This window comes from Amyelois transitella, chromosome 12, assembly GCF_032362555.1.
Source record: "Amyelois transitella isolate CPQ chromosome 12, ilAmyTran1.1, whole genome shotgun sequence".
NCBI lineage: Eukaryota > Metazoa > Arthropoda > Insecta > Lepidoptera > Pyralidae > Amyelois > Amyelois transitella.
In genome coordinates this window covers 4,510,309-4,526,102 of record NC_083515.1, presented here as the reverse complement: position 1 = coordinate 4,526,102, position 15,794 = coordinate 4,510,309, and the positions used below count along the sequence as shown (strand labels likewise).

At 32.0% G+C, this 15,794-nt stretch overlaps 1 protein-coding gene across 1 annotated transcript; it reads right to left on the bottom strand.

Annotated features, from left to right (window-relative positions):
- Nucleotides 1–1,120: 1,120 nt before the first annotated feature.
- LOC106142615 (putative inorganic phosphate cotransporter) lies at nucleotides 1,121–15,100 on the bottom strand. The gene is made up of 9 exons (XM_013344439.2): nucleotides 14,992–15,100; nucleotides 8,416–8,459; nucleotides 7,281–7,507; nucleotides 5,055–5,291; nucleotides 4,421–4,627; nucleotides 3,384–3,557; nucleotides 2,982–3,198; nucleotides 2,100–2,338; nucleotides 1,121–1,424 (listed from the first exon to the last, which is right to left on the bottom strand). The coding sequence occupies exons 2-9, from the start codon at nucleotides 8,447–8,449 to the stop codon at nucleotides 1,200–1,202; spliced, it is 1,560 nt and encodes a 519-aa protein (XP_013199893.2). The 5' UTR covers nucleotides 8,450–8,459; nucleotides 14,992–15,100; the 3' UTR covers nucleotides 1,121–1,199.
- Between the last annotated feature and the right edge of the window lie 694 nt (nucleotides 15,101–15,794).

The window sequence follows — 15,794 nt, the reverse complement described above, 5'->3', positions numbered from 1 at the left end:
TTTTATATTGGTGCCGGGAACCACACGGCACTAACTGTAGTTACCAAACTAAATGTAGTTTTAAAGGTTAAACAGAAACTGTTTCAAGTTATCAGATATTTTATTTACTGTCTCAATAATGGGATTTTCCTCATTCTTTCTTCATGATTTGTAAAAAGTTTTAGACGTCATGGATACCGAGATATAAATCTTATCAAATGTCAGATTGATCTTAAAACAAAACAAGCAATAATTCCACTTGATACCTATTGATACTGTAATATCTCACCTGCGGACAATAAACCTGTTCATAAACTGTCACTTTTTACGATATTATATCACTTGTACTAAATATCCGGTGTATTCTTATCATCAGACAGGAATGGGACATAGCAACAAGAAAATTTGTTTTTCTTGCATATATATTTTTTCTTTTCTTGGACCTTAGACAGTTAACAATCCATATACCTATAAGAAAAACCGATCCGATCAGGAAAAGGCTATAGTATCTGAGTGTAAAAACAGACATACCTACCTACAAATGAAAGTAGTTACTCAATGTTTTAAAAGGACGAAATTTTTATTTAACTCCCCAATATTTATTTAATTTTATAAGAACGTGACGGAGCGTCCGTTATTCATAGAATAATCCTTGATGGGTAATTTTTATACTTAGCAAGCAACCGCAAGCTTCTCAATATGACTTTCGAGGATCTGACAGGATTTTCGTTACATATTCTCTAAAATCTGATAGGCCCCGTTCAGCTGGGTGGCTTAGTAATGATGGAATTAAGATTTATTTGCCTTTGCCTAAGACATACTCCTACTTATCTTTATATACTTCCATAAATCCGAAGGCTTAGTAATAGTTCAGTTATATTATTTAAAAACTAGCGGTAACATTCGTATCATTCGTATCCGGGTACTCTATATCAATCATCACTCAATGTACGCAATGTCACGATAATAGTATATACTGATATTCTTTCTATATATTGAAATTCAACAGTTTAGTAATTTTTAAAACTTCAGTAGTTTTACGAAGGATCCAAGTTCTTAAGGCCAATCACGTACATCTATTCGAAAACAGTGTTACCTAATGTATTTTTTGCAATGCCGATACGATAATAAAACACATGCATTTTAAGTATAAAATTTAATTTGAAACTTATCAATACCTTGAATAAATTAAGTTAAACCTAATTACATTTAAGCAGTCATTAGTTTTTCTCTTTGGTGTCTACTTTTTCTTCGTGTTTCTGTTCTTCCGAGTCCTTAGCTCTTGTGGGCAAAGGTCCATGTTTCCAATTTGCTGGATAACCATGTTTCTTCACGTCATCCCACCATTGCTGATCAGCTTTGGCGAATATCACATAAATGATATTCGTGATGACAAGAATGGCGAGACTGACCCAGAATGCAATCCGCCATTGTTTGAGTGTAGACTGAAAATAAGATAGATGTTTAATTGGAGGACGTTATGGATAGTGGAATCTACAGTGGTGCGGATATGATCGGACCAGCGTATTGGACTGCGACCACGTATCTCACGATTTATCTGGGAAACAATTCTTTATCTTCCCCAGGCTTTAGTCCTGAGCGCATCTTCACCACTCTGGAGAAGACCCCAGGATATGCCTTTGAACATGGATCCTGGATTAGACCATTGCAGAAGAACCTAATCCGTATTGGATCGACCATGGTTACACGTCAAGTTGCCTGAATTTGCAGGTTTCCTCACAAAAAAATAGTACTTACTCACCGTAAGAGCACCGGTTAGTATTCATTGCTACATGGTGAAGTTGGGATTTGAACCTGTGTCTTTTATGCGCATCACGCATTTGTACCTTACAGATTCGACCACCGACCCTCTATCTATTAAACAATTAACTCCAAATTTTTGACCTAGTTTTGTCCTTCTAGAGGAAGCCGCTTCTTTCTTTCTTCCTGACATAAATCCCTTATAAATTCTAATCTGGAGACGAGCTCGTGGAGCTCCTTTTGACAATGATTGGGTAAGTCAGATATTTACACGAAGCGACTCTCATCAGACCTCCACAACAAAAATCATTCCACCAACCCGATTTGGTTATAATTTTAAAACAGAAAATTAAACCCACCTGCGGCGTTAATAAACCAATAAGATATGGTGAAATGATTGCAGATATAGCCGCAGTTCCGTTAACAAGAGCTGTGATGGTTCCAGTGTAGTTTGGAGTGATGTCCAATGGGTTGATCTTCATGCCGCTGTAGTAGGCACCCATGAGGGTCATAGCTAGGACGAACCAGACGACCGCGAGAGTAGTGTCGCAACCGGAGTAGGAGGCCATGATGATGCAAATACCTGGACCCGTGGCGGCTGGAATAAATTGATATATTTTTTTACCACAGAAATATAGTAATTTGGTTTACATACATACATAAAGTCATAGTCACGTCTATATTCCTTGCGGGGTAGACATGGATGTTTTATAAAATTTATATAAAACATGTTTTGTTATATAATCTGTACGCAACTTTACACTGGCTGTCAATCTATCTTGACAAAATTTATATCATCACACTATGGTTATAATGTTAGAATAGTGTTATATGATACGAGTAGCTATGCGATAGATAAAGTACAATTGTTGATTACCAGATTTTTACGACTACTGCTTTTCCGCTTTATCTCAATTTTTTTGTCACCGATACTATTTAATACAACTTTGAATCTGCAAATAATATTTGAATTGCAATTGCTAACTCATTGGAATCCTAAGGATGCCTTTAACAAACCCGATGCAAGCGAGATTTGAACACATTCAAATCAATTTCATCAAATCATTAATTATGACCATACAAGCTTTCAATTTTATGTACATTGTAGCATGTGTGTTTTATCACAAAAGCTAAACTAGCTTTCGTTATAAAGCACAAGCTAGGTTTAAGTCACATCAAAATCCGTTCAGAAGACTTTAAGTGACAGATTCACATGCTCATAAACTGCCACTGACACTTACCAATTGTGGTATAAATCTTTCTGGCACTGGCAATACTGTGGTAGCTCCTCTTAACGCAGAAATCACAAATCATGCCAAACACGAACGACGAGAACCACATGGCTACATAGGGAAGAGAAGACAGGAGACCGGTGGACTTGATGTTGAATTTCAGGACGTCTGTCATGTACTTTGGTAGATCTGTCACCATAGTGAAGTATCCCCAGTCGTGACCAACCTGTAATAAAACGGTATATTTTGTTTTGTTTTTTTTTATAAACAAACGCTAAAATGTAGCCTTGACCCACCATTTTAGTATATAGAATAAAAAAATGTAATTGAATGCTATGACCTTTGATATTTTTTAATGCCATCAGTATATTTCAAACATATTAAAACAAAAAGAATATGCATTTTACTCACAGCGGCTATAATAAGAGCCCAAAGAGGCACAGAGCGCACCACGGCTTTCCACGGAGTAGGGTCCAACTTTTTGTTCTTGCTGTTAATCAGAGTTTCAACGTTTTCATTCAAGAATTTCTTCTCAGCATCAGATATGAAAGGGTGAGTGTTAGGAGTACTGTAGCACAATACTGACTGAAAATAGAAATGCGAATTTAATTAAAAGATGTCCAATATGTAGGTCGGATAAAATACTTAGGTATTTCAAAGATTGACAGAAAACAATTAACCGAGTAATGAAATGCGTGTGGTTTACCAATCAACTTGGGCGGAAATACATTTTTTTACAAGTATTTAGGTATGTCTGTAAAAACTAAGACAAAATTCCTACTTCAGACTCCGACAATTATCCACGCCGAGCTTTTGCTATATGCTTGAAAAAACAATAGGGTTCAGTTCTTTCTTCTTATTCTTTTGTTTTTTTCTTTGCATTGGTAAGTATATGTGAAGAGCTATCATTAGACCTCTAAGTAGACAATACCGCAGTGTTTTCCGCTTTAGTCGTTTCGTGTAATAACTGCGATATCCTTGCGTGAAAAGGTCATTATTATCCAATAAAATTTCATAACTCACGAACTATTTCCTTACTATTGTTATGACGGCTATCATGAGATTATTTATTGAATTCTTTAATAAATAAGATTCATAGAATACATATGCTGCGAGTAGTAAAAATGGCATACATTCAAAAAAGTTTACTTTTCAAATGTTTTGTTTTGTTTATTAATAACTGCGCATTCGTCTTCATGAAATAAATATAACATTAAAAACCTATGCTTGTAAAAAAATAACCATCCTCTTCATCGCAAAAACGGAACAAATATAATGAACACACATTATTACAAATATAAATAATATGAATAAAATTGTATCTCGACATATAACAAAACATTTGTTTACTACTTAATTCATTTCCATGGCTGCATGCCAAAAATCCTTTTTACATATTTTTTTATTGAAAGAAAATTAAATATTCTTTAATTAATTAATATATTTACCCAAACAAGACACCAAATGATCCCAATTCCTCCGAAAAAGTAGAAGACGCTTTCCCAGCTACCATCATGCATGATCAGCCCAGAGATGTATGACCCAGCAATGTTGCCTATTTGTGCTCCACCAAACACTATGGCACCGAATCTGGCCCTCTCAGCCTTGGGCGCCCAGCGAGACAACATTGCCATCAGACCTGGCATGGTTGGACCCTGGAAATGAACAGAACCTCGTTTAATGGTAGCCGTCAACCCAGCTGTTCATAAGGCGCTTCATAGGTCTTGTAAGAAACTATGTAGAGGAAACACACACTTTTCATTACATAAAATACACATATTATATTGTTACTTCAACACTTTTAGCTTTTTAGGATGGCTTAATGGACACGTGATAGGTTGCTAGCGCCTAAGTTATATACTTTACAAAACAGGATTTATCTTTATATATTTTTTCAAACATAAAATTTGGAGGCTAACTAAATTATTAATCTTTTAAAATTTTTTTTTCATTTTCTCATTCTTTCTCTCATCTCTGCGTGTTCCCGGGTGTACCCTCCACAGAAGTATTTAGGGGCCCGGGCCGACTTAACCTTAACTATTTATTTCCACATAAACGTAATTAATCAAATCAGCCAATTACCTCTCCCAAACCTTCGATGACGCGAAGTATAAACAAGGCCGTAGCCCCTCCGTATCTCACTGTGATTGGTGTGATGAAGGTGCAAATGGCAGTGGAAAATAACCCCAAACCCAGCACCCATTTTCCCCCAAATCTCTCCGCCAACATCCCTCCTGGAACGTGGGTCAGTACGTAGCCATAGTAGAAAGAGCCCAGAAGCAAACCTTGGGTGGCTTCGCTCCATTCGAAATAAATGGGCTGGAATGGAAACGAATATATTCACTTAATAGTAAAGCTACCCTCTCAGCCGTCGATTGACAGGTCGGTTGTTTACAAACATTATGTTATGTTGAGTGTCAAATTACACGGCGTTTAACCGGGTACTTTATTTTCCTTACAAATAAAAGCTTTTTCCAAAACCTAGAATTGGTCTAAATAGGCTTTTTTACTTATTCCGCTGAATTGATGCTATCAATACTATACCATTCAAATATTATAAATGAGCAAACATTTTTATTTTGTTTTTTTACGTATAAACTCAAATCTACTGGACATTTGGCACAGGCATAGAATAGACTTTTAGAAGGAACATAGTTACTTTTTATCTGGGAATTCCTACGGGAGCTAAGCCCTGCGCAAAAAACTATTACTTAGTAGAATTGGTTATTTAATTAGTACAATTGCTATCCAACTTGACATATAAAAATAGGTTAAAGGAATTGAAATGGTAAAAAAAAGTATTTGTTGACTACCATAGGAATAACAAAGTTTACAAATAATCTCAGAGAAAATGTAATTATAGCGTCACACGCTATTCATTAATTTTCCTACCAGACGTTCTCAAGATAAGAAAAAGGATAAGTCATAGCTATTTTGCCTAGTTTACGGTTATTTAGATAATAGTTGAATTTGCCTATTATACGATTTGAATCTAAATGAAAATATTAAAGAATGTGGATGAATCAAAATAATAAAAATGTAGTTTCTAGGCGCATTCATAATTAATCCTCGGGGAAAAGAGGCAAGCTCTAAGGTATGTAGGTAGGTAGGTATGGTACGAGTATGTACGACTTGTCAAGAAAACACGCGCCATGCTTGAACAGGATTAAGATAGCGTACTGTCTGTGTCTAAGCTATGCACCCAACGAAGAAACTTGAAGTATCTTATCACATGAGCATAAACCCAGTTATTCAAGTGGCGACTTTGTAGTTTATCGATTTCAATAGATAGCTTGACATGATGGCGACTTATATAGACCATGGTTACGTATTTAGTTGCCGAATAAAGTGCTTTGTTTAGAGAAATGTGTTGAGACAGTTTTTTGTGGAAAATGTTCATAAATAGTTGTATAATGAACTTTAAGAGTTATATGATATACATTTCAAATATCAAAGAGGGGAGTGTTTATTTAAAATCGTAATATTGCGGGTAAATTTCGGAGGTACTCAACATGTTTGTCAACATCTTTACTAAGAATGGAATACCATTCTTGGAGCCGACTCAGGACATTTGATAAGACATAAGTCTTATCTTTTCTCTTTTTCTTACACTTACACTTTACACTTAAAGAAAGAGAGATAGGGAACATATGACATATACCTACCTTGCCAACGTTTATGAATAAGGGATTAGAATGGACATAGCAATAACAGTAAATAAAATCATAGAAATCGAAATAATAGACCAATATTTTTTAACGACGACCAAAACACGGATACTGATAGCAATAAACTCACTCGTAGTAAAATATTTACTCATGCAATCATTATCTAATGACTGTATGTTTGTATGTTTCGCATTACTTCTATCGGTTCTTGTATTTACATTTAATTCTGGGAATTTTGCTTTCATGTAAGTGTTATATAAACAGAATACCCTATTCAAACATTAACTATCTTTTACTTGGCTTACTGCATTTCAATGATATATGACATAAAAAGTGAACAATTTGATACGAACGATAATTGACGATTTAATATAATTTGGTATATTTTCACGAGTGTAAGACAATCAGCAAGAAAAATAGGTATAAATCTTTAAAAAAAATTATTTCATAAAGTTGGTCAGTACCAACAGCAAACATACGTACCTACACCTGAAACTACTAGGCGTAAATTCTAAGTAAGCACTGAGAAAAAATCTCGAAATTCCTACGGGAACAGAAAGAGATTTGCACGGGCAGACTGCAGGCATTATCTCATTCATCCACATTCAAAAAGAACAAAATCATTAGTAAATCCACATACCTCATCTGCTCTGGATAGTAATAATTCGGTAGTAACATTGCTGACTCCAGAAATTTCAGTCTTGTCCGGACATGCATTTGGGTCGTAATGTGCGTCACCTTCAACGGCAGTCGTCTTCTTGACCATTTGCGTGATAGCCATGTTTAAACATACCCTCATTGTATAAGCATTGGCTATGGCCAAAAGTGCCATAATGGCTAATACATACCGCTGGGGTATTATGAAAACTGTAAGTAAAGAATATGTATATTTTACTCTTGTAAATGGTGAGAAATTAATGGAACTTAAAGATTTTAAGTGTTTCCTCTAATAAAAGTAAGCATCAAGTGCATGGAAAATTTTTAAGGCGAGTACGTGTCAAATGGCCAAATATTTTTAAACCTTGTAAAGTAAGTAATTACTCCTTCCGAAATTTCTTTTATTACAGTACTTTTAATTTATACTAGCTTTTACCCACAGCTTCGGCCAGTCGAATATAGTGCCACCAAGACGCGTGAATTTGGCGCCACCCATAATGTAATACAGGTTTTTTGCAAATTCTACGTGAACTGTAGTTTAATTACCAGAATAAAATTACCCCATGTCCTACTCCGGTCTTTTTTAATTTTTAAATGCAAAATTTCAAGAAGATTAGATCAGTACATAATGCGTGAAGCGGCAACAAACAAACAATCTTACCTACTATCGCATTTATAATATTAGTTAGGATCTAGTTGCACTTAGATAGCTTTAATATTCAGTAGAGTATTATATTAATAAATACAATACACAATCATCTCTCTTTTCATTATGATAGAACTCAGATGAAACTTTACTGATAGCATTAATTTATTTTAATCTTACTTGAAGTTGACAAAAAGAATAACAAAATGTACGAGTGTACAAAGTGCATAAAGTACATTAGTTTCTTCTTAATTTTATTTGACAGAACCACAAGTTTCATATATAAATCAAAAAACAGAATATTATAATTTTTACGAAAGGCAAAACCTAAAATTAGAAACCTTTAAATGAATAAAGTATAACTATGTATATCATACATGTTCATTCATTAGTTTTACGAATTACTCTTTAATCAAATATGACATCCTTATCTATAAAAAAAATAAAAAGTAAAAATAAATAATAAACTCACATTTTGATAACGTAAGCCTCCATCCTTTCAACATCTTGGCTCACCTAAAAAAAAACAAGCACAATTTCAGTATTAATCGCTCGCACCGCAAAAATTCTGAATACTAATGAACTAAACGCGCCACGTTAATGCCAAAGAACAAACTGATAGGTATAGAACACAAATCAGGAAAAACGTTACATTTAAAGTACATAGATTTCCATTGAAGTGTCACTGCCGCGTTTCAGTCAAGGATAGTATTGGTAACAAATTTTGGCAAGTTCGTGCTGAGGTACCTAAGTATGAGGAAGTAATTTGTGTAGTCATTAGCCACCTGATAGATTGCCGACGAACAATTCAGTTTCACGTGCATTTTATAGATATTTAATATATTTAATAGAGTAATATAATGTTTATTACAAACTGCACAAATTTGATAAAAATGTATTTTGTTACGCAATTTATGGCAACAGATAATGAAAAATATTTAATCGCCCTTTGTTCTATCAGAGCAATTCATAACTTCTTCCATCATCTTAACTGTTGGGGATGACCAAAAAGGTTGGGTTTCAAAATGTTTCTTTTATCCTTATGTCATTTTTTGACTAGTGTTTTTTTGGTGTCTCGTTTAGTCAGTGGAAAAGTAAAGACCGTATTTTTGCAATCTCTTTATTTTATTTATTCCTGCCGCTTTTTAGATATGGCCATATCTGGAACAAGGTGCGCCATACCAGACCATAACATTAACTTTACTTCCAACATTAGGTCAAACAACTGAACACGTTCGGCTGGATGACTGAATGAATGAATGACTGGATAATGGCTGAAGCTGAACACGGCCGTGCAATATTTTTCAAGACCATTGGGTCTGTGTACCCGTTTCTGACTGTTCTCATTAAATAAAACAAAGCTTGAAAATCTACAATCAAATAAGTGTTATGACAATCGATCGTTTTTAACGAAATATTTTGTGAATATGTTCTTGCTAAAGTTAAATTTGTAGAAATATTTCATTTTTAAAGGTCAGAGATTAGGTCCGTTTTCATTAAATAAAATTAAGATACATTTGTCATAAAACCCAAACATATCTAATGATTGCATATTCTTGAAACCATTTTGATGTACCATTTTAATGTAAATTAGTCAATTGAAATAAATTAAATTCTTAATTCGAATTCCGGGTCTTTTATTCAGGGAGCAAACATCATTAACGTGCGTTACAAGTTCATTGTATTAATGATATTTTCATTTACATTTTGATAATAATGTCATCTATCTATTCTCTCTCATTATTATAAGACAATTCCTTTGACTGTATAGCCGAATGTTGTTTTTGTATCATTGAAAATTAATAAAGTATAGTCCTTCACCAAACATTATTAGTGTAAAATGCGTTACTTACTATTCTACATAATATTATTCTATTCTACATAGTAAGTATCATAACTACATACTATTAACACTAATACATTTCATGCGAATAAATTTTAATTTAATCCAAATTTCAAAAATTACATATTAATTTAGAGTTTCAACCCATTTGTCTTTAGATTAAGACGTAACACATAACATTCTCATTTACGAAGATTATACGTCTTCGTAAATGTAACAATAAATCTATACAATCCTTGCACGTGAAAATTTTATTTTGGTGACATAAGTTAGGAAACGAAAATAGGAACAAAACAATGTATCGTTCGAGCATCATTATTCACTGAAAATAATAAATATATATTGAAAGTATTGATAAGAACAATGTTTTTTACACTCAGTTTTTTTTATCTGTTCTATGGTCATGACAGTTTTTAAACAAATAGGAGCGGTGCTTAGCTAACAATTCATTATCATATTTGACCACACCTGAAACGTCCCTTTACAAGCCATTTCGTAAACGCCACTTTCCTAAAGGGATAGGCAGATACTACATATTCCTACTTACCACAATCACTGCATTCAGCTTTCTTTCACATTCATCACTCTTCTGTTTAGTATACACTTAACTTGAATATTTGCTCCCGATTGTTCCCGGTTTTTTGAGAAAAAATAAAATCTTGATTTTTGCCTAATTTCTGTCCAAAAATAGAAATAACAAACAGAACTCAACATTTGTCTTGTAAAATTTCACGCACGTAGAAACAATAGTCACCTATTTGCATAATTATAATATGGTATGTATTTTTGGCGATAATGATATGACATCATAATTAGCATTCATTCAATCTGTCTTTTATGTCGCCATAGTATTTTTAAAAGGTGTATGCTCGACTTTCATAAAATAACTTTCATCAAGGTTAATAACACAACGTCAATAATACAACGTTTTTAAAAACATTTCGTTTTTGTTTTATTTAAGTATATCTTACTAATTTTACTAATAACAAACTAAAAAATAGAAAATAAAAATTAATGACAAAGGAATTATAAAACAGTAGTAGCAAGTCAAACAATCAGTTATAGTCAGTTGTAGTAGTAATTACCTCGGATTAAAATTATAACAAAATTAAATTTATAAACAAAACAATTTAAATCTGAGTAAAAAGCATGGGGTGCCTGATGTAGTAAATATTAAAATCATTCTATTAGCATATATTTATGACAAGAGAGTTATGAAAATGAAGTAAAATGCACCCCACGCTTTTCACTCCGATTTAAATTGTTTTGTTTATATTATTTGTATTATTGTAAATTTAGTTGTTCAATTTTCATTTATTACTTTTGTTTTATTACTTATATATTTTTTATTGTTTTAAAATATTCTACTAATTCTACTATTGTTTCTAATGGTAATTCTAAATGGAGCGATGCGATGAAATAAGAAAGCCTCAGGTTAATAGTAACATTATATGGAAATATATTACATCTCTTTTTGGACTCCTTATACGTCAGAACTTATTGGTTTCTTGTATGGAGATTACTGGCACTGGTGCTATCTCTGTCTCTCTTACTCTCATACGAAGGATCTAAAAATGAATTTATTAATCCTGGCAGTTTTAATAAGGATAATGAGAAACTCTTATCAAAATATTGCATTGTCATCGGTCCTTGATACGTGTGCAAAGTTCCAAGTTGATCAGACGTTTAGAAATCAGTGAAAATTAAGCTCAAAGATTCCGTTACATACATACATACATACATACAACCCAAGCTAATAAAAGCGTAGTAAAAATAGTTGTTGCGTTTTAAAATATATGTAGGTATGTGTTAAATGCAATAATTTATTCTTCATAAACATCTGCTCACACATTCTTATAACGTTTTCATAAATTTGTGACAAATATATCTTTAGAAAATGAAAATATGACTGTGCCATACCGATCAAAGTTTTGTTACAAGAACCTAAATATTTTCGTAATATGATATTCAGCTTATTCTTGTATTTTTTTACGATAAATGATGTTTAGGAATTCTCATCTTGTTAGTTAAATGTATTATTCTTTTTCTGACCTTTGACGATGATCCTGAATTGGAAAAGTCAAGATTTTACAAGCTTCTTACCGTAACATCTTTTGCAATGTATTACAATGTAAGAAGTAATAATTTAGCACGTGCAAAAATCTAATTCACGCCCATTACGATGCACATAAAGTACCACCATTATTATTGTTGTGTATAACCATGTAAATTTATTACATGGTTTATCTATGACCAGTTTCGCATGTGAGGTCGGTAAACATTGATAGCTACGAGCATCGTCTAAGTATTAAATGATAACTGTCTATAGTTTTTTTTGAATAGAAATTTCCAACAAAAGTAAATTACACAATGGCCTTATCTCCTTTTTCTAGAAGTAGAAATTCTCTTCTACTGCTTTGCTTCACTACTCTGTATTTTTTTCAGTCTTCAGTGTCCTAAGTTAGAAGTCGATTAATTTTCAATTATCGCAAGGTCAAGCCCGGATTCTACACACCTTAAGAATAATGTCCTCACTCGGCAGAATCTAAGTGAGTTTTCTGCCAGAAGAGTGAAGAATAAATAAACTTTGATTTTAGTGATCTGTAATTAAATGATTGGTTTTTAGTAGGTTTTATATTTCCGGCATAAAATCAATCTTAAAGAAATACATACAGTAAATACATTTGAGATCAAGATAACTTTATGTCATCAGCTAGGTATCTTGTTGTTTGAGATAAATACGCGTATGCATTTATCGCTACTATCAATATTATTACTTCGTAGTTCGACAAAAAGTACTCGTAGGTAAGCATGACTTGAAAAATAAGGCAACTTCAAGAAGAGTAAGTAAATAATTATACCTAATAAAATCTCTTCATTGAACAATAATAAAATATTATTCAGTTGGTAATACGGAAGGAATATCGAATCATTTCCATATTTAATCCCAGTATTTTGTCATAGCACAGAAATCAATTAAGCCTACAATACAACCCCTTCTGCTTTATTAATCTAAATTCATACAGACATACAGCTGAACGTGGTATTTCTGTGTTTTCAAGACTTTTAGCTCTATCTACCCCACAAGGGATATGGACATGGCTATGACAATATGTATGTATGATCTTTCAGGAGTTAAATGGTTTCAAATAAACTCTTTCTTTAGTTTTAGTTTATTTAGTTCCAGAGATCTGAATGTTCAAACAAACAGATCTTCTTTCAAATTTTTATCCTACTATTACATACTTTATATGTTGTATATGTTAGTACTCAATATATGTATAATATATTCAAGAAACTTATTTTTTTAAATTTTGATATGGATGTTATTTTTTTGACAGAAATATCGTTACAGAGACATTGCTTTTCCGGGACCGGTTGCAATGTTTTACTAAAATTACTGTACGAGTACTAGTTATTGTGTATATAGAAAAATTATGGTTGTTTTTTTTATGAAAAATAAAAAAAATAAGGCTTATGCTAGTAAGTATTATAGATAGATAGCTGTATCTTTACATAGATTGTAAAGATACAGAAATTAAAATTGAAAATAAATATTTAAAGGGCTAGTAGAATTAAGCATTATAAATCGTTTAAATTAAACTTTACGTATCATCAAATCTTTTATTCTATAGTAGGTAGTCATGTGCTTATGTGAAATCAAAATATGTTGAAATCAATTTAAATTTTTAAGCAATATTTATTTTATTTACTTACTTAGGTTTTTTGTATGAACAACGTAAGAAAAATGGCTATGCTAGTTTAAGGCTAAATCAGGTAAATTAATTGAATGTACGTAAGCACGTTATTTCTTTTCTTCCAGTGTAGAAAATACTTAATTTTCTATAATAACTTAATTGTATTATACCTTTCAATTGTAAAGTACTTTTCAAACTAACATAACCTTTGCACTAGGGTTATCCTTCACTGCAAAACAAAATGAAGGCTATATTTAATCACTTCTTTTTATATTAATATGAATTTTTTTTTTAATCTGACTACTTAATAAGTAATTATTATTTTATTTATACCTACTACTTTGCACTTTGCACGCTGAAAACTCACAACTACATGAAGCTATGATAAAATATTTTATCTATATTTCCGCTAAATAATATTTAACATATACTTACACTAAGTTCTTTAAATTATTGTCATACAAACTAAGTACACATTAGATTATGTACGCATTTCTTGGCATTGTCTCTCATCTCTCTTATAACTACACACAATACTACATGGGGTAGACAGTGCCTATAACCTCACGGCCCAAAAGCCACATTTGGTTGAATGGCCTAATGATGGAAGTAACTTTTGAAGAGTTAGGCTAATAAGATGCTAACTCATCACATAAGTAGAATTCCACGGACAGAAGCCTGGTTGAAGATAAGCAACTGGCACAAATTATAACATTTATTAAAATTAATTCTAATATATCGTTCTTATTTCAAATTTGTCAACTCACTGGTGTATTTTAACAAATTTTTAAAATGACAATATTGAATTAATAGCTGTACCCGACCAGCAGGGACGTATATTATAATTATATTGCTACTGAATAATGTAATATTTTTAAACCACGTACCTATGGCAAATGAAAAGATAATGTCAATATTTTGTTCGTAAACAGTAATAGTTCATGCGACACAAATAGTTATGAGAAGCGTAAAAAACGAGTAAAATAATGTTTTAATAATAAATACAAGGCAACATAAAAAAAATATTCCGTTCTTGTTTGTAATAAAATTATGATCTACAGTTTGCAGATTTTATTTTCTGTATCTTATACAAGTATATTCAGCTATGTTTTATTTCGTCTTTTATATTATTCAATTATTTTAGATCAAATATTAGCAGAAACAGTAAAAATTTTTATTTCCTATTCATTGCAGAAAGTGTGAACGGGGTTTAATAATGAAACTTTTCGATATACCTAATATGGTGTTTTTTTCCTTAAAAAGACACACAAAGTACCACAATTATTAAGAATTATACTATTTATTTCTCTTACAACCTTAAGTTATAAAGGTAATACAAGTATAAAAATCAAAAAAATATTCATTGGCGCACAAATTGAACCAGGCTTTGATCGCTTAGGGATATTAAAGAATACCAAGTAGTATATTTTTTTATTATGAACAAATAAATTTGATCCTGCTAAGAAAAATAAATAGACAAATAATTTATTATGTTTATTCTACTCACTTTTTGTATTATCGGTCCACCCTTCCTTCCCGCCACTCAGCTAGTGGTGCCGAGATGATTCGGAGCACAGTATAAAAACAGTATTTTGCGATTTTTCAGATCTTACACGATAACAAATTGTTGATTGACGCCATTATCTATGATTCTGTAACATGTATCAAAAAGCAAACACGTCGAAATAAAAAGAAATATACATAGTTTTATAACTGTTTGATTGACAACAAAAACATACAATAAAATTAATAAAATAGAAGTTGAAACTATTATACTTATAGAAAAAGTAATTGCTGATAGCAAACTAATTCTACATTTTCAGATGGGCATTTTAGAAGTAAATGTGACCAGCTAACGTCATTTTGAAATCAGCTTGAAACTTTGTATGATATACGTAATTACGTACGCCAGCCACCGCTCTAATGAGAATTACTCCTAACGTTAAAATTTCACTAAAGTGACTGATATTGTGTTATAATACCATTTAAATATTTTTCTCACGTTATTTGTATAGTGGGAATAAGATTGTTTTAATAATATACGCCATGTTTAAACAGATGATATAAATATGCAATTATTTAACTAAAGCTAGTCACAGGCGACCCCTTTTCTCTCTCGAAACACGAGTTTTGGTTCAAAACGTTAGGTAATTACCATCATTGATATTTATCTACAGTGTGCGTACGCAATACGTATTCAACTTAATTTCGGAAAATTAGCTTTGCCTTAAAAGTTATTGAATACGTTTACATAATTTTAGAATTTTAATGAATTTGTCTTCATAATGCTTTTAAAATTATTATCATCCT

What these genes read in the sequence shown, in the direction of transcription:
- LOC106142615 (XM_013344439.2), bottom strand. Translation starts at nt 8,449, where the DNA reads ATGTTGAAAGGATGGAGGCTTACGTTATCAAAAT. An exon ending in AAAGATTTATACCACAATTG is followed by an intron (nt 2,339 to 2,981) that starts GTAAGTGTCAGT and finishes AATTTATTCCAG; the next exon opens with CCGCCACGGGTCCAGGTATT. An exon ending in TTGGTTTATTAACGCCGCAG is followed by an intron (nt 1,425 to 2,099) that starts GTGGGTTTAATT and finishes TCTTATTTTCAG; the next exon opens with TCTACACTCAAACAATGGCG.